The sequence below is a fragment of the Hemibagrus wyckioides genome, linkage group LG13 (assembly GCF_019097595.1).
Source record: "Hemibagrus wyckioides isolate EC202008001 linkage group LG13, SWU_Hwy_1.0, whole genome shotgun sequence".
NCBI classification, from domain to species: Eukaryota; Metazoa; Chordata; class Actinopteri; order Siluriformes; family Bagridae; genus Hemibagrus; species Hemibagrus wyckioides.
In genome coordinates, this window is record NC_080722.1 from 18,206,863 (window position 1) to 18,230,500 (window position 23,638).

The following is a 23,638-nucleotide window of genomic DNA, read 5'->3' on the forward strand; positions in this document are numbered from 1 at the left end:
AATTTACTATGGACCAAAAGTGTTTTTGCAAAGAGGAAGAATAAAGAATAAGAATAAATGACGACAGAAGGATGTGTTGTCTTAGTGCGACCGTGTTAATGCGCTTACACTCACACACTATTCATAAAAAATTTATTTCCCCATGTGTTTGTGGTTCCGAAATTGCATAACAAATGAACACATCCATTTGAAAATAATTGAACAGGCTTTTCTTAAAATTAGTGCAAATTCATGCAAGCAACACACGGGTCGGCTTTGTGAGCGTGTAACCATATCATCAATCACAGGAAGTTGAAAACTAGCGCTGTTTATCCTGAACAAAGAGTGTATTATGCAAGGATAGATCAGCATGTCCCGGCCAGTTCTTTTGATATTCCCGTATTTCAAAGGGAGCGATGTTACTTATTGATTTATGCATAATGTATGAACGCATGTGTAATGTATGCATGTATAATGTATGATGCTTTCTATTAGCGCCATCTCTGAACACCATGTCAGGTTACTTACAATTGTCGTCTTAACAATGTAAACTTTTCATCTCAAAAACTGTGTGTTAAAAGTATGATTTCTTTTGTTCTCCATGATACTCCATACCACAAATCTGTGATGTAATAATAGTATAAAAATGGTGATTTGGCTCATTTGATCAAAAAAGCAAAAGCTCACATCAGCAAGCCAGTGGTTTTTACACAGCTCTAATTTGTCTGGAAAGAAGTAGCCTTTACACATGATGGTGCTCATCAGAGTGGGTCACATAAAACCTCATTTAGAATGTCACACACAGTCCTACAGTCCAACTTCTTGTTTATAGCTGGTGTTTGAACACTTTCCACTGTGGTTCATACTCAGCTTGTTTTGTTTTGCTCTCATCCAGAAGCCTGGCACATAAATGCCTTAAGAAAAACAGTTTTAAAAATCCAAATGCAAATTTGATTACTTAATCTTTTACCCTTGTATCATAGTGCATAACTCATACCTCACCCAGAGTTTCCTCTATCAATGGGAGCACTAACCGTATCAAAAATTTACTCAGAAAAGCAACTATACCCCTCCACAGTTTCCTGTGCTGCTTTGCATGAATGAGTCTGGATTGAGAAAAAAAATCACTTCCACCCAAAATCCATTCCAGTCATTTGGTAGAACCTCAGATTGTGCGGATGGTAGAAGTCCCTGAGGTTGCGAATGACCTCAGGTTCGACACGCACGTGTGTCCTGCCTTTGGTTTTGCCCAAGCAGTGCGGCTCAGCGCTGCCCTCGGCCTTCTTCAGACACGGGAAGCCCTTGGTCTTGTTGAAGTAGAAATGCTTGTCCGTGATAATGCGCTCCAGGCCCAGGAAGTCCTGCACACGGCCCAGCTCAAAAGCCGGGTCACTGACGAGCCTCTCACCGTGGACAAAGTGGATTTGAGAGAGTGGGAAATAAGCGAGCCAGCGCTCCAGATGCTGGGCGTATAAGCCAATGTACAGCGGGCTCCACAGAGAGTTCACCTGACCCGATGATCTGTTCTTAAAAGCCAGGCTTTCGAAGCTGGAGATGCCCGGTGTCTTGGAGGCGATCTGAGTGTAGTCGGAGATGGCGCGGGTCACGGGGTCACGCACCACCACGATCAACTTCACGTCTCTTGACATGGCACGGACACGAGCCGGTGTTTCGGCTGTAACAAAGTAACGTGGTGTTTTTTCCATCACAATCTGGCCTTCCAGAGCCTTGGGCATCATGCTCCTGAATAGAGAAAAGAAACAGAGGTTTACAGTTTAAGCCCATGTTCTCTAATGAACATGATTATACACTAAAGAAGTTACAGAGATTCCTGTTCCAGTCACATTCCCTTTATTTCTGTACTTTACTGTTAGAAAAAGAGTGATTGTCTGTTTTGAGGGTCTGTTTTGTTATGTCCAATTTTCAGCAATGAATTTCTTCAGCATGTCACACTTCACAGTGGTGGGTAATGGCTCATATAAAAGTAGTAACTCAGTGCTTTAAGACATTGCCATTTTTTGTCAAATTTCTGTTTTTACCTAGCCTAGTAGCGGCAATGTTTTCATAGAACATAGAAAAGTTCCAAAAAAGAAAAAAAATTGTTTAACACACAAAAGTGCATGGTGAACCAATTTCTACTTTCTGAGATGCCTCAAGTACATAAAGATCTAAAATGTGAAACTCTGTGTACACTTATCTAAACAGAGGTAAAAACACCTCACAATGAAAGCCAACATTGTTCTGACTCATTTTATATCAGACTTGTGGCAATAAAATCATGCATTTGTTTATACTGATTGAAAATGTCCCATAAGTCACCAGGAAAGGTATGTTAAAGGTTTTCTTAACCATTACTCTGACAGTAGGGAACCAAAAATCACCCATCAGGACCATCCCCAAGAATGGGAAAGGCTTTAAATGCCCATATTTCCATAAATTTACATTTATAGCATTTGGCAGACAAGCTTATCCAAAGCAACTTACTTTTTTAAATATCATTTTATACAACTGAGCAATTAAGTGTTGAGGGCCTTGCTCAGGGGCCCAGAGGTGGACACTTGGTGGACCTGGCATTTTAAATCGCAATCTTCCAATCAGTGGGCCAACACCTTGACCACTAATCTACCACAACCACCATATAAAATGTTATTATCATAGCTAATTTATTTAATTAAAAGTGTTAGCTACATATATTTTTAGATTGTAAAAAAAAAATTAGATTGAAAATCATCAAGACAACCTGCATTACTGGGTCACCAATTGCTACATAATGAACAGTTAGGAATGGCAGAGAAATTAGACGACTTATTTTTTACTTCTCTCACCCTCTATCCTGTTCTACTCCAGGCTCTGAGATCTGTTTTCCTTACGCCTGGAATTACTTTGCACAATGCAGTATTGATCAGATAAATCACATCACGCCTACAGCATATGTATTAGTTGGAGAGATCAGGGTGGCAGAACAAGAGGTAATGAGGTGACGAGGCTTTTTGTCCTGCAGCCGATCAGCCAGGGGTTCTCAGGCCGGCCGTGTCACTTATTGGCTGCAAACGAGAACGAAAACTCGGCTGCCCTCCGAGCTCGACTCTATAAGTGCAATGAGAAGTGCTGCAAGCGGCACAGATGTGCAGGACACATCAATCAGCTGAGGGTTACAGGCAGATAAGGCAGAAAAAAAGGAATGTGTGCTTGTGTCTTACTCTCTTCTCTCACTTTGGCCAGCAGATGGGACTCATTTGGCTTAAGTGCCTTGAAGGCCCTCTGGGCTTAATGATCCTCCTGCAGTCCACCTGCTTCAGATAGTGACTGCATCTAACTTACTTTTTTTATCTTAAATCTTATCATCACAGGTTTTTCAGGGGTTTATATCTGCACTGCATAGAAATGCGTGCAATAAAAAATAACAAAAGCCTCAACAATAAAATAATCATGTCTTATTTTTGCATGAAAGGGTAGTCAGTACTTTTTTGTGTGATTTAGTCAAATGCCTAATACCTAATACATGCAAAATCAGTACTTTTTGTCTGATTTAGTCAAATACCCGATACTTCAGACCAGAAAAAAGTAGAAGACAACGTATATGAACAGAAATACAATGCTCTCAGCGTTCCATTTCCCCGTAGCACGAGCTCTTATCAATACAGCGGCCTTGAGTCGATTCTTCAGCCAAACTGCAGTATCAGTGACTTCATCAGGGAAAGCACTTAGCCTAAACACTCGTAGGTTTACCTATGCTTATTATGGAGCCAGCAAGTCTATTAGAGCTGTCCATTAATTATTCACTTACTTCTATTGAAGTGACCTGTTCATACTCTTAGCACAAAGACGTCCCGCTCCTCCCCAACTACCACCAGCTCACTTTATATTGACAATTCCTGTAGATAACACAAGCCAGCGTACGTTAAAGTACACGTATGCATATACTATATGTAATGGAAAAGCAGACATGTCGGTAGCACTCAAGCGCATGGTGATCTAGTTATACTGAGATACGAAGCGAGCTGCCAATCAAAAGGTGCAGGCTATTAGCAGCTTCTCATACAAAAGTCACTGATGCGAAATAGATTCTGTGGTTTTTGCGGAGATCATGGAAAAGCTTGAAGTCTGACATGTGCCCGCGTGTACAAAGTGTTACAATCCCTGTATGGCGTAACAAGCCTTAGAAATAAATATGTTTGTATTGACGTGTTCAAGAAATTTAATTACTGTTGCCCATGTTGCCAACAGCAAGCTTGATCTCTGAGGATTAGTAATACATAGTTTGTTAAGCCTTGGCACAATGTTGACAGTTCTTCACATCACCCACAGCACGATGTACTTTCTCTAGAAGTGCTGAAGCTTCCCCATTGTTTACCGCATTACTGCTTTGTGCTGTGTGATATCCCATCAGCCCAGAGGAACCAGCAGATAGGTTGCTCCTAATTGAGGCTGCATTTCAGAGCGCTCTCTCCGAGGTATTCTGAATAAACCAAATGGTGCCGGGGGTATTGATCGGGATGGGGGTATATGGTAATGTGGGTCTCAGCTGGTCTGAGGGGGGCAGGTGGAGCGTGTAGATGGGCCATTCCACTGCCTCATCAGCTGCCTGCCGTGTACACACACACACACACACACACACACAAGCCAATTAGTCTGTCTTCTGTTCAGATGTCACATTTTCCTACATCTCTGACAAGAATTTCTGATTTCTGCTTACACAAGAACTGAATTATATGTTTGGTGTTACTTAATGTCAGGGAGGAGTTGTAATGTTCTGGCAACTTGGAAACGTGTATTTAGTAATAACTTCTGAAGTTAAGGTGTCATTTGTTATATTATTGTAATGCATTTGTAGAACTGTCTCAAGAAATGAAAAACAAAGAAGTATGACTAACTAGCAAATACACAGTGATGTAACTGATACGATATTGAAAACATATATTGTATCATGAAATAAATAAGTTCATGATACTACTCCTGTGAAATCCCAAAGTGAGTACATGAAGTGTAGACATGCAGCCAGACAGTGAAGTGTGTGTGTGTGTGTGTGTGTTTGGTCCCAGCCAGCCAATTCGTTGTGTGGTGGCCATTAATGTTCCAGTCAATTGTAACTCTGCCCTGTCCACTTCCTATAGACATCCATCATCATAGAGGGGTGCAGATTACACCCCTCCCAACCCCCATTCACCCCCCACACTCGCCATGAGGAACCTAATGAGAGCTGAATTATAAACCAAGTGTTAGCCCTTATGGCAATTTCATGAACTATGGCATATTCCTGTTTTCAATCACACCTGCTCCCCTCGTACAGACAGGACGGAGACACATCTTAGGAGATATAAGCCATCGTATTGAACATTTTGTTTAGAATAATATATCTTACATATCATACAGCAGCCAAACACATTCAAGCCACATTCACAGATAGTACAGCTTTGTTTTGATGTTGAACTTGGTTCTAAACTATTTTTCGGCTGTGAATAATTTAAATGTCAAAGTCAAATGATGCCATTTGAACTCGGCTACGGGTTTCCATTTCCCTACAAAACACATATCTATAAAACTTTCCATAACACAAATCAAATCCATTCCTTTTGCCATAGGACTGGCACCTAGCCATTTGGATGTAAATATGCAGAAAATAGTTGTAGTGGTAATATTGAGAGAAAATATCAATAATTCATGACAATCTCAAACAACTCGCCTTGCCTCCAGCACAGACTTATCAAATAGTCATGAAGGAAATACTAAACTAGATTGAGGTGCTAGTGTGAGATAAATCTCACTTCCTGTGTGGCACAATATCACATAACTTGTCCTCAGTTACAGATCTTGCAGAATTACCTGCCGATTATTATTCCACGTCTGTAAGAAATGTGTTTATATGCACCCCAGTACATGCTGGGTATACATCTAAATTTCCATGTTAATGTGTAATTCTATTCATTTCTATGAATTGCAAATGAATTCAGACAATGCAGTGACATCAGATAAGTGATGGTGCATGTGTATGGGAATGAGAAGACATTTTAATGACAAATAAATGTGCTCTCTTTTTCCTACGTGCCTCAGTCCTACAGGTTAAACTCCCCAGCGCCTCCGGTGTGGCAAAATCAATATTATCGACGAGACAGAAAGTGAAAATGTACACCTACGTGTGTTTTAAGGCTCTCTCAGGATCGTGATGCTGACTTGAGAGGGAGAATACACTCAAAGCAAATTCCACCTCTTTTCCACATGCACTTAAACGCCTACGTGGCAAAAAACTAAATTTCCCTGCAGGTTTCCGGGCTGGTGTACCAATATCATGCACTGTTAAGGATACGGTTTTGGCAAATCGCTTCCTTACAGGAAAGTGACAGTGTTGCCATGTTGAAACATGAGCTAGTAGCCTGTGTGTGGTGTTATGCCTCAGCAGGATGAAGCCTCTTGCTAATTGTAACTGAATCTGCGCTGACCAAAGCTCACTGGATTCATGCCCGCATCAAGCTCAAGGTCAAGCGTCAGGGCAATCGATTGGAAACAGGCCGAGAGCTCAGAACTTCATCTATCACCCCGTCTCATTTACGATCTTATCCGGGCTTTACTGTTGTTGTTTTTTTAATCTCTGCAACAGCCCTTTTCCCTCTTGGATCATGAACCTTCAGTTTTTAATCTACTCTTGGTTACATGATTAATGACTGCTACTCTCCATTGCAGGCTGACTTGGTCGCAAGCCCCCCTGACCTTACGAAGTGCCTGGCTCACATCATTATCGCCAGTGGAAAAAGTGACTTGGGTTAAAGATCAATTGAAAGGGCTCACTATAATGTCAAGTGGTGTGGCCATGCTGTGGGGTCCATCTGCTCCTGAAGAGATGACAATCTGCCCCATCTCTGCTCATAGATCTTCTGTGTATGACACAGAGGGTGTCTGTGTCCACATCAAATACCCCCCATGTACTTATAACCATAATAAATAATAGAGCAAAAGGTATCAAACAGTCAGTCAATTATAGATCAGGTTGGTTGATGTGATATCAGAATGTCTCATAAGTTGTATTTGGATAAAGAAAATAAAACAGTTATATTTTAATATTTTTTAATAGTTAAAATAACTGAAAAATGTGCATCCAGCATCACAGGATGTGTAAACTGGATATGTAAAGATTGTGAGAGATGTGTGCATCTGTTTAGTGTTTAATGGGGGATCAGTTACAATCAAGGTTGAATTATAATTGACAAAGCAATTAGTCAAACAGCCCAAAGGTAAATAATTGGGTTTTGTCAATTCTAAACAACCAGAGAGATTTATGGTGTTAAATAGGCTATAAAATACTTTGGCATGGATTATTGACTGAATATTCAATGGCCATTTACTTCATTTGAATGAATCTTTTCACTAAATTCAGACTGCTACACATGGAATAGCTTTTTCCTAATGAGATTTGAAAACTGTAACACATCGATCTGTTTATAAATCTGTTATAATCATGGAAAACCTGATATAAACCTGATCATTCCATAATCTCATGTTTCAGTAAACATGTATTCTGTGATTCATAGCTCTGTCTAATCTTAACATCTGCCCCAAAGATGATTAATGCTAAGAATTTATCCTGTGTTGAGGATTGAACCTGGAGAGATTACATTATTCCTTTCTCTCACAGATGCTACTGCAATGTTATTTCCTGTTTCACCTCAATCCTGCAACGTGGACCAGATGAGCTCAACTCTATAGATCCCTCTAGATATCTGGAGTTGAGAACAATTTCCTGCTCTTACACACCTCCGAATCCTGCTCATTTAACATGGTGAACTGAATCAGGTGTGGATGAGCAGGAAAATTACCGAACTCTGCTGGACTCATGATATACAGGATCAGAGTTTGGCTCACGTTTTCGAGTCTCTGGTTGTGTCTCTCTATTTAACCGAAGCAAGGTCAGAACTTGGCCCTGCATACAGGCCTGCTGTGCACAGGAGAACCCACAATGCTGAAGAAACACCAACAGTGTTTAATTAACACCTACAGTGCTGAATGAATGCTGACAGTATTATATTAATCCTCACAATGTTGAATTACAGTTATAGTGTTCACTGTAAGAAAACTCTACATACTGTCAGTCCTACTTCTACCTTATAGTAATATGTTTTAACAGAATCTCTTAAATATCAGAGTCGTACGAGACCAGTTATTGCATTTAACATAATAAATACAATAAATCTGGAAAATTAAGCCTAGCTACCCCATCTCCAAGATTTTACAGTCTCTACAGTCATCTGTTATTCATCCAGATGAATTAAATAATTAAATAATGCCGTTTTGTTATAGTACCTGAACTAAATGCCTTGTTGATAAGAGCCTATAGAGCAAGCAATAAGAGTAAACTATAGAGCACACTGTTATAAAGCAGCTCAGATAAGGCATAAAACTTATTCTGCACATAAACTTTGTCTTATACATGATGCAATAAGCATAAAGATGTTAAAAATACATGAAAACAGAGTATATGGAATGGTCAGACCTTGACCATAGCAAATGTTTTTTTAATAGGTCTTCAACAATGGTCTCAAGCAAGCTATGAAACATTAAATTACCTGAAAAGAGATATTTGGTCCAGCCCTGTGATGGTGCTAGAACATGTAATATCTAAAACTTTCTGTCCTTCACCAAGTGTGAAACCTTCTACTTACTTTATGTCTAAACCCTTCTACTCACCCCATGTCTAACCCTTCTACTCACCCCATGTCTAATCCTTCTACTCACCCCATGTGTAACCCTTCTACTCACCTCATGTCTAACCCTTCTACTCACCCCATGTCTAACCCTTCTACTCACCTCATGTCTAACCCTTCTACTCACCCCATGTCTAACCCTTCTACTCACCCCATGTCTAACCCTTCTACTCACCCCATGTCTAACCCTTCTACTCACCCCATGTCTAACCCTTCTACTCACCTCATGTCTAACCCTTCTACTCACCCCATGTCTAAACCCTTCTACTCACCCCATGTCTAACCCTTCTACTCACCCCATGTCTAACCCTTCTACTCACCCCATGTCTAACCCTTCTACTCACCCCATGTCTAACCCTTCTACTCACCCCATGTCTAACCCTTCTACTCACCCCATGTCTAACCCTTCTACTCACCCCATGTCTAACCCTTCTACTCACCCCATGTCTAACCCTTCTACTCACCTCATGTCTAACCCTTCTACTCACCCCATGTCTAACCCTTCTACTCACCCCATGTCTAAACCCTTCTACTCACCCCATGTCTAACCCTTCTACTCACCCCATGTCTAACCCTTCTACTCACCCCATGTCTAACCCTTCTACTCACCCCATGTCTAACCCTTCTACTCACCCCATGTCTAACCCTTCTACTCACCTCATTTCGAACCCTTCTACCCACCTCATTTCGAACCCTTCTACCTATCCCATGTCGAACCCTTCTACCCACCTCATTTCGAACCCTTCTACCTATCCCATGTCGAACCCTTCTACCCACCTCATTTCGAACCCTTCTACCTACCCCATGTCAAACCCTTCTATCCACCCCATGTCCAACCCTTCTACCCACCCCACATCTCACCCTTCTACCCACCCCATGTCCAACCCTTCTTCCCAACCCATGTCTAAACACTTCTGCCCACCTCATTTCGAACCCTTCTACTCACCCCACGTCTAACCCTTCTACCTACCCCATGTCGAATCCTTCTATCCACCCCACATCTAACCCTTCTACCTACCCTATGTCGAACCCTTCTACCCACCCCACATCTAACCTTTCTACCCATCCCATCTCAAATGCTTCTACCCACCCCATGTCTAACCCTTCTACCCACCCCATGTCTAAACCCTTCTACCCACCCCATGTCTAACCCTTCTACCCACCCCATGTCTAACCCTTCTACCCACCCCATGTCTAACCCTTCTACCCACCCCATGTCTAAACCCTTCTACCCACCCCATGTCTAAACCCTTCTACCCACCCCATGTCTAAACCCTTCTACCCACCCCATGTCTAACCCTTCTACCCACCCCATGTCTAAACCCTTCTACCCACCCCATGTCTAAACCCTTCTACCTACCCCATGTCTAACCCTTCTACCCATCCCATGTCGAACACTTCTACCCACCCCATGTCTAAACCGTTCTACCTACCCCATGTCGAAACCTTCTACCCACCCCACATCTGGCCCTTCTACCCACCCAATGTCGAACCCTTCTACCCACCCCACATCTAACCCTTCTACCCACCCCACATCTAACCCTTCTTCCCACCCCACATCTAGCACTTCTTTCCAGCCCATGTCGAACCCTTCTACCCAACCCATTTAGAACCCTTCTACCCACCCCATTTCTAAACCCTAGTACCCAGTCCATGGGAATTAGTGACTGGAATTAAATTAAATCAGATAAATCAACATTGCGTGAATGAATTCCATCATGTAAGGAGTTATTTAATTTCAATTTCAAAAATAACCTGGTGGCCCTGAAATTTTCTATCAGTCTCTCTCTCTCACCTGTACCAGGTGAGTCCGCGTGCGTAATGCCTATCGAAGAAGTGCGGCTCGGCTCCGAGCGCGCGGATGTCCGGGTGAAGTCTCAGGAACTCGAGCAGCGCGCGCGTGCCGCCTTTCTTCACGCCGATGATGAGCGCGTGCGGCAGCCTGCGCGCGCCCCTCCACTCCTTCTCCTTCATCGTGCCATCCACATCCGCGCCTTCTCCTGCGCTCCTCTTCCTCCTTCTCCCGTCTACACCGACACCAACAACACCAAGCGTCCCGTTTCTTTCACCGTAGCGTGCCGTTCCCAGCGGCGCATCGTCGCGACTTAAACTGAAACTTTCTGTCACTTCGGATTCGCAGCATCGCAGAAAGTACAGGAGGAAGGCGCACACCACACCGAACCACAGCATGCCTACAAGTTTGGGCGCGAGTCTCCCAGGGTCCGGCGGAGGTCCGCGAGAACTTGCCATCCCTCTGAAGGGAGACTGAAGGACGCCATTGTGTTCAAGAAGTTACCGGTTTAACTTTAAAGCGCCGTGAAAGTGAACGCCACCGAAAAGAGCGCAGTGTCTCCAGGTCCATGTCTGACCGCCGCCGCCTCAGCGCGCCAACGCTCGCGCGCAAAATAGAAAAGAGTTGGGGAAAAAAACCCAAAAAGAAAGAACAAAAGATGATAGAATAAATTACAATAAATAAAAATACAGCGCTTGTTCTGAGTGATCTGTCGTTCTGTCTTTCTCTCGGTGACTTTCCCCGGGGAATTTCTCTGCTTGTGCTGCACTCCTTTGACGCGAGCGCATCTTAACGCTCCCTTTGATTGGAGGGTCGCAGCTGAAGGCGTGTTTCATCTCCTCTGTAGCCCACTTACACATTCACAACCAGAGCAGAAAATGTGTGGAGCATGGTATGTGCAAGGGTGTGAATGCAATTAAAGGTATTTTTTTTAATAAATAAATAAAATCCACTAATAAGATACACCCACAGTACTGAATTAACAAAAATAGAAATGTCTAATAGTTCTGAATTAATACCTACAGTACTGAATTCAAATTATTTCATCTAAATACACCTATAGTACTGAATTAACAAAAATAGAAATGTCTAATAGTTCCTACAGTACTGAATTCAAACTATTTCATCTAAATACACATGTAGTACTGAATTAAAACCCACAGAGCAAAAGTTATACTAACATGGGTCAAATAACACCTACAGTACTGAATTAACAAAAATAGAACAATTACAGTACTGAATTCACACTATTTCATCTAAATGCACCTATAGTACTGAATTAAAACCCACAGAGCAAAAATAATGCTAATATGGGTCAATTAACCCCTACAGTACTGAATTAACCCATAGAGTTCTGTATAAACATAGATTATGCTGAAGTGCTGAATTAACGCAGAGATTTTTAAATTAACACCTGCACTACGCAATGAACACCTACAGTACTGAATTAAAACTAAAAGCACTGAATGAACACCAACAGTACTGAATGAACACTAAAAGTACTGAATGAACACCTACAGTACTGAATTAACACTAAAGGCACTGAATGAACACCAACAGTACTGAATGAACACTAAAAGTACTGAATGAACACCTACAGTACTGAATTAACACTAAAAGCACTGAATGAACACCAACAGTACTGAATTAACACTAAAAGTACTGAATGAACACCTACAATACTGAATGAACACTCACTGTTCTCACATAAACCATACAGTACTAAACTATAACATACATTAATAAAGCAACATCTACAGTACTGAATGAACACTCAAGTTCTGAATTACCATGTACAGTATTCAATCAACACGAACAACTCTTTACTAACACCTACAATACTGAATTAAGACATAAAATACTGACATAGCAGCTATAATCTTAAATTTAAGACATACAGTGGTGTATTAATACTGACCGTTCTAAATGAACATACACAATAGTGAATTAATATTATTACTTTCAAATTAACACCTAAAGTACTGAATTAACACTAATAGTTATAAATTAACACCTACACTACTGAATTAACACTAGCGGTTGGTTATAGGTGTATACAGTGCTGAAATAACATTAACAGCGATCAGTTAACACAGTAGTGTCGGAATAAAGACCAGCAGTGCTGAATAAAGCTACAGTGCTGAATTAACAAAGACATAGCACAATTGACAATTAACGTCAATTGGCTGAATCAAGACTTCTGATGATGAATAAGCAACAGTGCTGCATTACCATTATAGTGCTGAGCTAACACGAACAGTGCTGAATTAATCTTATACTACTGAACGTTATGCTACTGAAAAGTGCTGAACTCATATTCTAGTGTTCAACTAACACCAGCAGAGCTGCATTTACATTATAATTATAATTATAATTAGCACCAGTGGTAATGAATAAACTTTATTCTGCCGAATATCGACAGTTCCGAATCGACAAAACAAAACAAAACAAAACCGGTGTCGAGTTTATATATTATAGTGAATGAACAGCCACAGTGCTGAATTAACACCAGTAGAGATGCAGTCAAGTCACAGTGCTGTCGTATCAGTCACTGTGCTGAATTAACACTGACATTCATATTTGCCGCAGTTAATTAGCATTGCTGTACAGCTACATTGCAAAACTGAGAAACCCCATTACTGAATTAACACCTATACTACTAAATTAACACAAATTATGCTAAATTAACATATACAATGCTCTGTCAGTGATCATACATCAATGATGCAGTTTTGCAGTCACAAATTCATCTACATATAGACACATATAGTGTATACTGGGTCCCCAGACATGCACTGGACCTTCTGACCCAGATTTATTTTTTTTCTCCTGGACAATATTCAATTCTCAGGTTCTCCTTTGACCCTCTTTCTACTCACTGATCCCTTATAGAGTCCCAAAAATATATATCTTAAAATGTGAGGCGAATTAGTCACTATAATATCTGGTTAATTAAACACAGACACACAAAGTCCAGGATGTTCTACTGGTCGAACGTTTTATTCTGATATATAAGAAACAGGATTTGTTTGTTGTCCAGAATGATGGGAATGATGTAATTGGTGAAACCACTTCTTGCAGAATCAAAAACCCCTGAAGATCTCAGAGTGGAGTTCCTGCTCTATGTATCACTTATATGTTGTCACTCAATACAGTTATTCATTCATTCTTTCCAGGATCTGCTTACTGTAATTCTGGCAAACGCATTTTGTCATCATCATTCATCATCATGGCCTCCATTGCTTGCTGGTACCAAAAAAAAAAAAAGATAGCCTTCACAGAAATTAATGATAATATCTATAAACTAAATATCTAAAACCTCTATCTATCTCAGACATGTCCTACAGTGACATGCTGTTTATGATTCTATATAATCTCTACATAATATATATAATACACTGCATGGCCACTGGTGGTGAATACATCTGCTGTACATTGTGATTTATTTTTGTTTCCATTCTCAGGGACCAGCTGTGTCCACACCAGGGTCAAAAGGTCACATGTATCCACTTCTTAATAGTGATGATATGTGCTATATAAACCCAATATCACACATGGAGCATTTTATTGGTTTTCTAATATTATATATTACGTACTATTTGTGCATTTAGCGATGCCTTGATGAAATATGAAATCTATAAATAAAATTTTCACATGGCTATAATGGCTTTTTAGAATCACTTGGGCTTGGAGACAGAGGTGACAAAGTATATGATCATATTTTAAATGGAATGGTTTGGTGCTTGAAAACATATTAATTTGCGAGGAAGGCTGTTATGTATGATATGATTCGCAGAAGGACTGGGTGTAGGCACATTTACAGGAATATCGGTGGTTCTGTTGAGTCTGTGAATGAAGATTAGGAGGCTGACATGCTTGGAGGTGAATGATCACCAATTACCTGTAATAAGCACTGAACAGCAGCTGTTTCCGTTGCCTTTTTAAGAATTTCTAGTTACACCAGCTCATACTGCAGCTGACCTTTGCGTAAAATGAATTTTCCTGTTTATTTTATCAATGAAAGTAGTTTCCAAGGATCATGAAACAAGGTCAGCTGAGCAGTTGGGTGTCTTTTGTGTGCAGTACAAGAGCAGATTGTTGGATGATGAAGTATCCGTCTATAAAAGCGTGACCCTCAGGTCAGGGCCAGTGAGCGGCACAGGTGATTTATTTCCTACTAAGGCCAAAGCAATGTTTTTATGAAACCCTAATGAGCACTAAGGCTTTATTTGTGCTGCACCATATTGTGCTTCTGCCCTCCGTGTCTTAAGATAACAGTGGCCATCATCCTTACTGCTGAGGATTTCATTCTGTAGAAACTACAAATGATGCAAGGTAACATTCCTTTCCCCAAGTTGTGTTTCCAGCAGTGGTGTATGCACCAGTAGGCAACAAGATTACGGATGCAGACAGTTAATCTTGTGAAAGATGGGGCTGTCCAACAGTAGAATATAAGGAGCAGCGAGTGTTACATTTCAATTAGAACTTTTTCTGTACTCAGCCCACGCATTTTGCTTTAAGCAGTCTTCTTATTAAAGAAGAACTCTGCGCTTTGTGCCGCGCCTTGCATTATCTCAGCCATTTGAGATGGGATTAAAACAAAATGGAGCTGTAGAAATAAGATGACAATTTATGCAGACTATTAAAAAAGGGGTTTTTTTTGTGTTTGTTTGTTTTTGTTAAATACCCTTAGAATTCACCCAAGAAATAATCAGGAAGGATCATAAGGAGAAATAGCTCTAATTGGGCAACATGCAATAGATAAAACTCATTAGCAATAAGCAGACAAGCACACATCTTGCTCTCTAATGTATATTTAAGATAGCTGATACATTAGAGTGTCTTCTGTGTTTGCAGTGGTGTCTAATAGCTGTTTAAAATATCTTTTAGCTTGCCCTGATGAGTAGTAAACTGTATCTGTATGAAACAGACAGTGAAAGAAATTCGAGGCAAAGTAAGTAAGTAAAGAAAAAGTAAGAAAAAGTAAAGGTCTAAGTAAAGAAATTCCGAAGAAAAACAATTTTTTTAAAAAACATTTCTACATATACAACAGTGACTACAGAGATCAGTGAAGAGTAATAAATGAAATTAAATCAATATTTAGTGTAATTTAGTACATTTAATTATAGTTCTAATCTGAAAACTAATCTACTGCTTAACAAGTTATTTTCTTTAACATAATTCAAGCATTTTTGTATAACATTTATTATTTATTATTATTATTATTAATAATAATAATAATTTGCAAGTTTTAAGTAAATATTTAAAAACCTACCATTTCTTACTGACACAGTAATACAACAACATTTTATTTATGTAAAACAGTAAACAAATAAATACATTAATTGATTGATTAATTAATTAATTAACTCGATGTACCTTGACTCAGACCAGGATCTTCCTAAAGATGAATGAATGAAATATTAGAGTGCATCAGACCTTCTACAGTCCTGTAATTTTAAAGAATTAAATAAGAAACGTCGCAAGGCAGGATTTACTGCCTTTCTGAAACGTGTGTGGTCTGTGCGATAAATCATACTTACTTTTCTCATTTCTCCCATTATGCTATGGCAGAGTGCTTTGACACAGCTGTAACTTTTATAGGACAGGCTTCAAGGAAGAGGCCACGTTGTAAAATGACTGGCTGTGAAAAGACATGGTACATTATTTTCATTATTTTATTGTTATGGATTTCAGATGTTCGGTCAGAAGTTCGATTATTGTTAAGAGAAGCGTATTAATGTATACTTAGAGAAAAGTCATCTCCATGGCAAGCATACTTAGAGTCCATATTTGCTACTAGCATGTCAAACTAAGACCATAATAGTCATGAAACATACAATAGCTTAGATTTCCTATAGACGCCTTGCCAAGTACACTTGTAGAAAGGTACACTAGGTCCCAGATATTATACCTATAAAAGTAAATATTATAATAAATATAGTAAGTATGGTAAATAAGGTAACCCTATCCTATATAAGGAAAGTGGGCACAGTGGTAGGTTTCTCGCCTAACAGGCGGAAGGCCTGGGTTTGATTCCCAGCCAGTGCCCAAACCTCAGCCACTGGATTCAGTGCCAGTCCCAAGCCCGAATAAAAATGGGAGGGTTGCATCAGGAAGGGCATCTGGCATAAAGTCTGTGCCAAGCTGTTGTGCAGACCAGTTGGTCCACTGTGGTGACCCCTCACACATGTAGGGAGCAGCTGAGTGATCAACAACATCCTATACAAGAAAATATTATAGTAACTGTAAATAATTTAACTATAACCTATAAAAGTAACTACGATAGTAAAGCAAGTAACTTAAAAGGAACTATTTGTTACTTGTAATAAGGGAATTAAATTTGTTTGTAATAAAATAAATATTCAGGTCCACATTAAATTATTGCCTTTTATATATATATATATATAAGTAAGTTATTGATTATTAAGATTTTAAGATCTCATTGAGAGTTTGAAGTATGCATTCATTATGTAGACTGCTGAGTAAAGTACACTCACTATATATTGTGTATCAAGCTATTGTACTAATTGCATTTATAAAGAATTCTTGAGACTAAAAAAAATAAAAAGCAACATACTATATTCGGTCAATATTTATTAAATATTTTTCTCCCAAATTTAGGTTTTAGCAAAAATTTAACCTAATGTGTTGTAACTGAAAAGGCACTCCATATTAAAAATCCGGGAAATTGTGTGTAATTGTTGATATGGCGAAGGGCTCATAGTTTCTTGGAAATTTCACAAGGTTTTTGTTGTTGGTTGCGTGAGGGAACGTCCAGCTTTATAGTTCCTATAACTTCAAAGACAACACAAATAAAGTTTCATGGGCAATACACAACATCAAATATAACAATAAACCAAGAATATGTATGACTTGTCAATCTTTAATAAATTAAATGAATAATAATGTTGGCAAGCTGCATGGTATGCAAGGAATAAAACACTTCTGGACAAGCTGTTGGCATCACCATATCATCATATTAATTACTTCCCCATAACAGTATACCCTGTTATAATTTATTACTGTCTTATTTAATGCAGATGTATTTAAATAAGACGTGGAGATTCATAATGGTATCATACACAATTCATATCGCGAGCCATTTGTACATAGAGATTCTTTTCTCTCATAGCTGTTGCTCATGAGAACATGATATGAATCAATCCGTCTCACAGGACTGGCTCCTTGGATTTATTGTATTTCTGTAGCAGCACTGCATTTTGTTCAGCTCCTTGGGTCAGTGCAGCATTGCTTTTGTTTAGTTCTTCTTTGTGCTGTACTCCTGCTGCTAGTCTGACAGCCAGACGGTGGGCTAATTGTTTAGGGCGATGCTAATCAGCTGCACCACCAACATGACATGACATCTCCATTTTCCAGTCAGATGTAATTAAGTTATTTACACCCAGTTACAGCTCAAAAAAACAACAAATTAGAAGATGAGAATCTCACTTAACAACAGCCCGGTCTTACACCTTGTCTCAAAAGGCACCCAGGGATAAAGGGACTTGAGATCTGAGGCTTTACAGGCAGTTCCAGATACATGAGTCTCATAAATTAACATAATCCCTTTGTGCAAGTGTGTTGTCTTATCCCATCTCCCCACTCCAGAGAGGTTTAGCCACAAAAACAAGTTCATGTGATCGGATCAACGAGAGAGAGACAGAGATTACTACCTGCTGAAAGGCCGACCTGATTCCCATCCACCCAGAACGCGTCTTGTATCATTGTTTAATAAGACTGCTGTAAATTGTAGGGATTATGGATCACTTTAGCAGGGTTCTATGGGGTGAAACATGATAACATGTGGCTAATCCCAGACAAATCTGCCTACATTTGTTCCTGGGATTAGTGAGTTTTGAGATAAGGGCATGTAGGCTGTTGCATTCACCTTCCATGTGGCTCTTAATATCCTGCGCTAAACCGCTTCCCGTGTCCGCGTGTTTGTTTTTTTAAATGTCGTCTATAATGTGTTTTATAATCAGGAATAAAGAAAAGAATGCTTGCTTCGTATTTGCCATGACCTGACTATGAAGCACAAAGCAGGTTGCAAAAGTTGGACAGTTCAGATAAACAATGTGAATCTTTTATGGTTCTCTGCATGAATCTCCAAAAGTAAGTCTCAAGGACGGACTTGAGTTCATTCAGGAAGTTAAATAAATTATGAGGGACTTTTTACTAAAAGAAGTACATTATTCTTTAACACTAAATTATACCTTGGGTGAAATACATGTCTGATTGGTTGTGTGAATTATCTAAGGTGGGTAAAATATAGGGATTAATTCTACTTCCTTGGATTAAAACACATTTTGCCCTGTGAGCATACAGCTTACTGAGCTCATCCTGCACTCACGCTAGCTTTTAGTGAAAGAGAAAGAGGGGAATATTGGTTTGTGGTGAAATAATAAACCTACGTAACAGCAATGCATTACTGAGAGCAGAGGAAGCAGCACCAACATCAGACTTCAGATCAAATGCATTGTGTCTTTATTTCAATCAATTCAAAGGTACATTTGAACTGTGCATTTATGCCCCACTAGCCCTGACCACAAAATGGAGATGATGCCATTGCATTAGATGGCCAGGGATATTGGCAGACTTGCAATAGATCATCAAAATATCTTGATGCCCCATCAGGGACCAGAACCACCGGCTTTCTTATCACTAATGTATGAGTTGTCTCTAGTGAGACATGGCCCAGTAGAAAGCCTAATGCACTCTTGTTCGTGACATGTTGGACTGGCCGGCTATGTTGTAGATATTGTTCACTGTGAAAGAGAACATTCTTGAAAGAAATCAGAACTGGTTTAAAAACAGAAGATTGAGGCAATTTTGTTAACAAGGTTCGACACATCCAGACCTTTGGCTGAAATAGATCATTCATAACGGGTTGTTTAATTGGTGCTACTCCACTGTTGCCCTCTGACCAGATAGCTTTGGGCTGATGACCCTTTTCATTTAGATTAGTCTCAGGGGTGATGGAGTCATTGTTTTTAATGGATGTGATCAACACCCAGGTCACATGGCTGGAGGTAAACATGCCTCATTGTTTACTTTTACAACACTGATTGATGTAGAGCAAAAGCTTGGTGGATCCAGTCAATTTTTCTCTTTACACTAGACCTATGCTGATTAAATATTATTTAAGAGATCAACTTTCACACAATCTTGCTGCTTACAATATGGCAGACTTGCTGCTTTTCATCACTTTTTGTGTGTATTGTGTTTATCTCCTTGTACCTGTGCCTATTGTACATGCCTACTGTATATTGTCTACATCACAAACAATGTCTAGGCTTTAACTCAGTCCTGCTAGGACTCCCCCAAATCTCTCCCCCTCTCCATCCCCGCATCTCCACCCATTACTCCTGTCTGTATATAAGCACGTGTGTGCAGACCAGATGTAGATGGTATATTCCCTCTGAGACTAAAGCACCATCTGACTGAGCTGTGACATATGCTGTCTGACCCTAATGGACATCAGACGTCTCCCCATTAACCAAACGTTATTGATAAAAGCTCTGGCAGCTATCTGTGTTATGTTTTATATCACTTTGATAAATGACATTGTCTGATGGAATCAAAGTCAAATCTTGTGAAATCTGTGAGTGGCACTATCTATCTATCTATCTATCTATCTATCTATCTATCTATCTATCTATCTATCTATCTATCTATCTATCTATCTATTCTCCTGTGTGCACAAGCTTAGATATAGAGATCACTCAGTTTACCTACATCTAATGAGTACCTCTAACTCTCATTATGTATCTGTTACCATTTTACAACCTCAGAGGCTTGTTCGCAATTAGACTACTTGCCTAGTGAAGAGTGAGAGTGTATATATACAAAGGCCTTTAAGCAATGCAATGGCCAAGAAACGACCGAGGCTTTTTGTTCTCCTGCCCTGTTTCTGAATCATGTTTTTTCATGCTCCAGCCCATAACAAGTTTCGGATCAGTGATCTTGAAAAGAGCGTGAGGCCGTCTGTCGTGTTTCTATTGTCAGAGTGTTTCTATGTGACATGCCATCTTTGCATACAAGATTTATTTTTACCATTTGAATGCCATTTTGTTCTTTAAACTAAACACAAAGGTGCCTGGTGTTGAGTGCAATTGTTGTTTCTAATATTTAACATAATTATATATGCATGGTCTACAGAGTGTATTTCAGATTTATTATTTATTTTATGTACATCATTTTATATTTATGAGTGGCGCTCTTTGTCCTGCACTCTTTGCACTGCAGTACATTATGAAAATATAACAATTAGTAACTCAAGGTTAAGATTCTATATGGTAAACATGAGTTTCGGTTGTAAAAGTGGTGTTTAAGGTGTTGGAGTACTGATTGGAAGGTTTTGTGTTTGAATCCCAGGACCACCAAGCTGCCATTGATGCTCAAATGCTCAGCTGTATAAACAAGATAAAAGTAAGTTGCTCTGGATCAGGACATCTACTATAATGCCATACCACTGAGCATATGTTTTACAATAAAATATTACTTAAAAATATACAAAACGTCTACAGCCATCCATCGCCTTCCTATGCGTGGGTTACACAGCCCTGTGATGCAGCATGAGCAGCAGTTCAGAAAGATATTTTTGGGCAGTCTAAAGCATGCGTTAGCCTTCATCAGTACCTTTCCTTTTCTGATATTTTTTTTAAAATATACAAAATATACACCTTCTGCATTCCTGTGAATAATGTTTCGTTTGTTATCTCTGTCTTTTATCAAAATAACTAACTACAAGCATATAGCTAAGAGTCGATAGTGCATAAGAAAGGCTGCATAAAAAAAAGACAAGCAGCAATCCATATCCTGCGTAATCCTGACGAATAAAATACGAACAAGCATATAGCATAAAACGCACAGAAAATGATCACAGTGTTTGATTTTTTTTAAGATTACTTTGCACATTCTGTTAGATAACCCCTTTAGTCTGTGATAGCTTATAGGATATAAATATATTATATGCTGTCACACATGGAGATAGATGTACTTGTACTGTATATTGAACCGAACATTAAACTGACGACTGGTCTCTTAATAACTTAATACATTTCTTCAAATTTGCCTTCTCTCAGGATATTGAGCTCATAAATCCAAGCCAATGAGATTTTCTCTTTATAGTGACAGGACCGGCTGCTTCAGCGAGGCCTCAGAGAGACAGCAATACATTTTAAACATTTCACAAATTATGACGCAGGGAGGAAATTCATTTTAATCTGCAACACATTGGCTGTCTCAGTGACTCCACCTTGGTAAAATATGAGAGCTGTAATGTTGCTTGTGTGCTTTGTGTGGAGGTTCGTCGCCAGTAAGGTGGACCTGAACACCGTTGTTGAGGTCCTTACCTCTGGACCAAAGAAAGCTGATATCCTGGCTGCAGAATTACCAGAAATACAAAGACCTCTTCCCTTACAGAACATCAATCAAATACCTTGCAATAAAGCATGGATTTTAGAAAGAGTCTTGCTTTCTATTTTGTACTCAAGCTTAGACACACCCTCTCTATTGAAGCACATATAACTAGAATATGATAAATTATGTCAGAATAAATATCTTAGATGTCTCTGTTGGACTGAAATATAGCATCTTGCTGTTATATACACACTCCAAGACTGAAGATTAGATATCATTGCAGTATTTTCATACAAATGATGTGGAAGAAGAGATTGGTTTTCTAGCCTAGTCCTTAGAATGGAGTCAATAAGCCCACAGGTTTGAGTAGGTTTCAGCTATTTCACCAGCACAGATTATTCTGTAGATAAGAGGGTCATCATAGGGTCACCAACTCAATCACTCTTCATGAAGTCAATAGCAGCATCCAGCACACGTGGCATATCCCTGAGGGCTGGAAAACCGAATAATAAAACTAGTTTCTCTCCAACCTTGTAAATCATATTAAAAAATCCTGTGTTGCTCTAAGCATTAACTCAGATATTAAACTCTATACATATACTGTATGTTTATGGCATAAAGGTACATCCTGAAGGTCATAAAAAGATAACTGCTATTCATATATACAACACAACACCATAAAAGACATCTAACTCAAAACTACATACAGAAATACTCTTTTTCCAATGAGAAACATTTAAGTGAGGTCTTCCAGCAGCCTCATTTTGCCAGAATAAGCTTCGATGACTCCGAGTCCCAGGCTGTGCCCAAGCCCCTTCTGTTTCATTAGCTACTCCTCCCTTTTCACATTAAAGCCCCGATTTAATTTCAGCATGGGGAGAATGAGTCGCTAGCACACCAGCATTCCAGCAGCAGAATCTTTTTTTATGGCCTTGAATAGCGAGAGACCTAATGACCCCCTCTAATTACACAAAGTCAATATTGTTGAATTCTAATCCTATCCCGATCTGAACAGACTGAGAAATGGCTGCCGGGCTCCAGTGGTTCGGAGCCGCTGCCAAAATGCTGTGATCGCTTTGCCTGTGTGTGTATTTCTGTGCTTTGTTATGGGCTGGAAATTGCCTCATATAATTGCCATCATCACACTCCCAATAACATGATTCCTGTTATAAGTTCTCAGTACCACTTTCTTTTTTTCTCCTTGGAGAAATGAATAGTTACTGAAAACCTTGGCACAGGTTCAGGGAGCGGAGTTTTGAATGTCTGAGCATATTTGAGCCTTTCTGTGTTTTTACAGAAAATACCTGTATCTATATCTCTATATCTATACCCTTCCAGATCTGCATTACATTCATTTAAATTAGGCCACTGGGTGGTTTATATTTTGGGCAATAAATCCAACTAAAAAATAATAACTGCAAGAGCAGGATTAAAGAAAAAAGTCTTGTGCATATCTCTAATTAATATTTAATGAACTCGAATGATGTAGCTGAGGTTTCAGAGCCAGAATACCCCTACCTTGCTGACAGTGCTGGTATTTCTACTTCTGGGTCTTTCTTTTCCCCAGTGCTTTCCTGTGTTCTGAGTGTTTAGTGCTGGGATGCTCAAACTTTGGGTCTGTGTGGTGTCATCTGATTTACAAAACAGGGTCATGAGAGAAACTCCTTTTTTGAGAGACGTTTCCTCTAAATATTACCAAATATCATTCTAACTATAAAAATGGCTGCTACGATTAGGAGATAGTACTGGGAGTCATATTCAAATGAGACACATTGAAAGTAAAAGCCAAGGAATTCGAAGGTGAAGCTGT

The 23,638-nt window shown here is 39.5% G+C and overlaps 1 protein-coding gene across 1 annotated transcript; it reads right to left on the reverse strand.

Moving 5' to 3' along the window:
• Positions 1–14: 14 nt before the first annotated feature.
• On the reverse strand, positions 15–11,222 carry hs3st3l (heparan sulfate (glucosamine) 3-O-sulfotransferase 3-like). Its single transcript, XM_058407335.1, has 2 exons — positions 10,468–11,222; positions 15–1,722 (listed from the first exon to the last, which is right to left on the reverse strand). Exons 1-2 carry the CDS (start codon positions 10,920–10,922, stop codon positions 1,104–1,106), a joined length of 1,074 nt encoding a protein of 357 aa, XP_058263318.1. The 5' UTR covers positions 10,923–11,222; the 3' UTR covers positions 15–1,103.
• Between the last annotated feature and the right edge of the window lie 12,416 nt (positions 11,223–23,638).

Excerpts from the sequence above, each read along its gene's own strand:
- hs3st3l (XM_058407335.1), bottom strand. The coding sequence starts at position 10,922 with ATGGCAAGTTCTCGCGGACCTCCGCCGGACCCTGGGAGACTCGCGCCC. Across the intron at positions 1,723-10,467 it reads CGCGGACTCACCTGGTACAG|GAGCATGATGCCCAAGGCTC; the intron begins GTGAGAGAGAGA and ends TTCTCTATTCAG.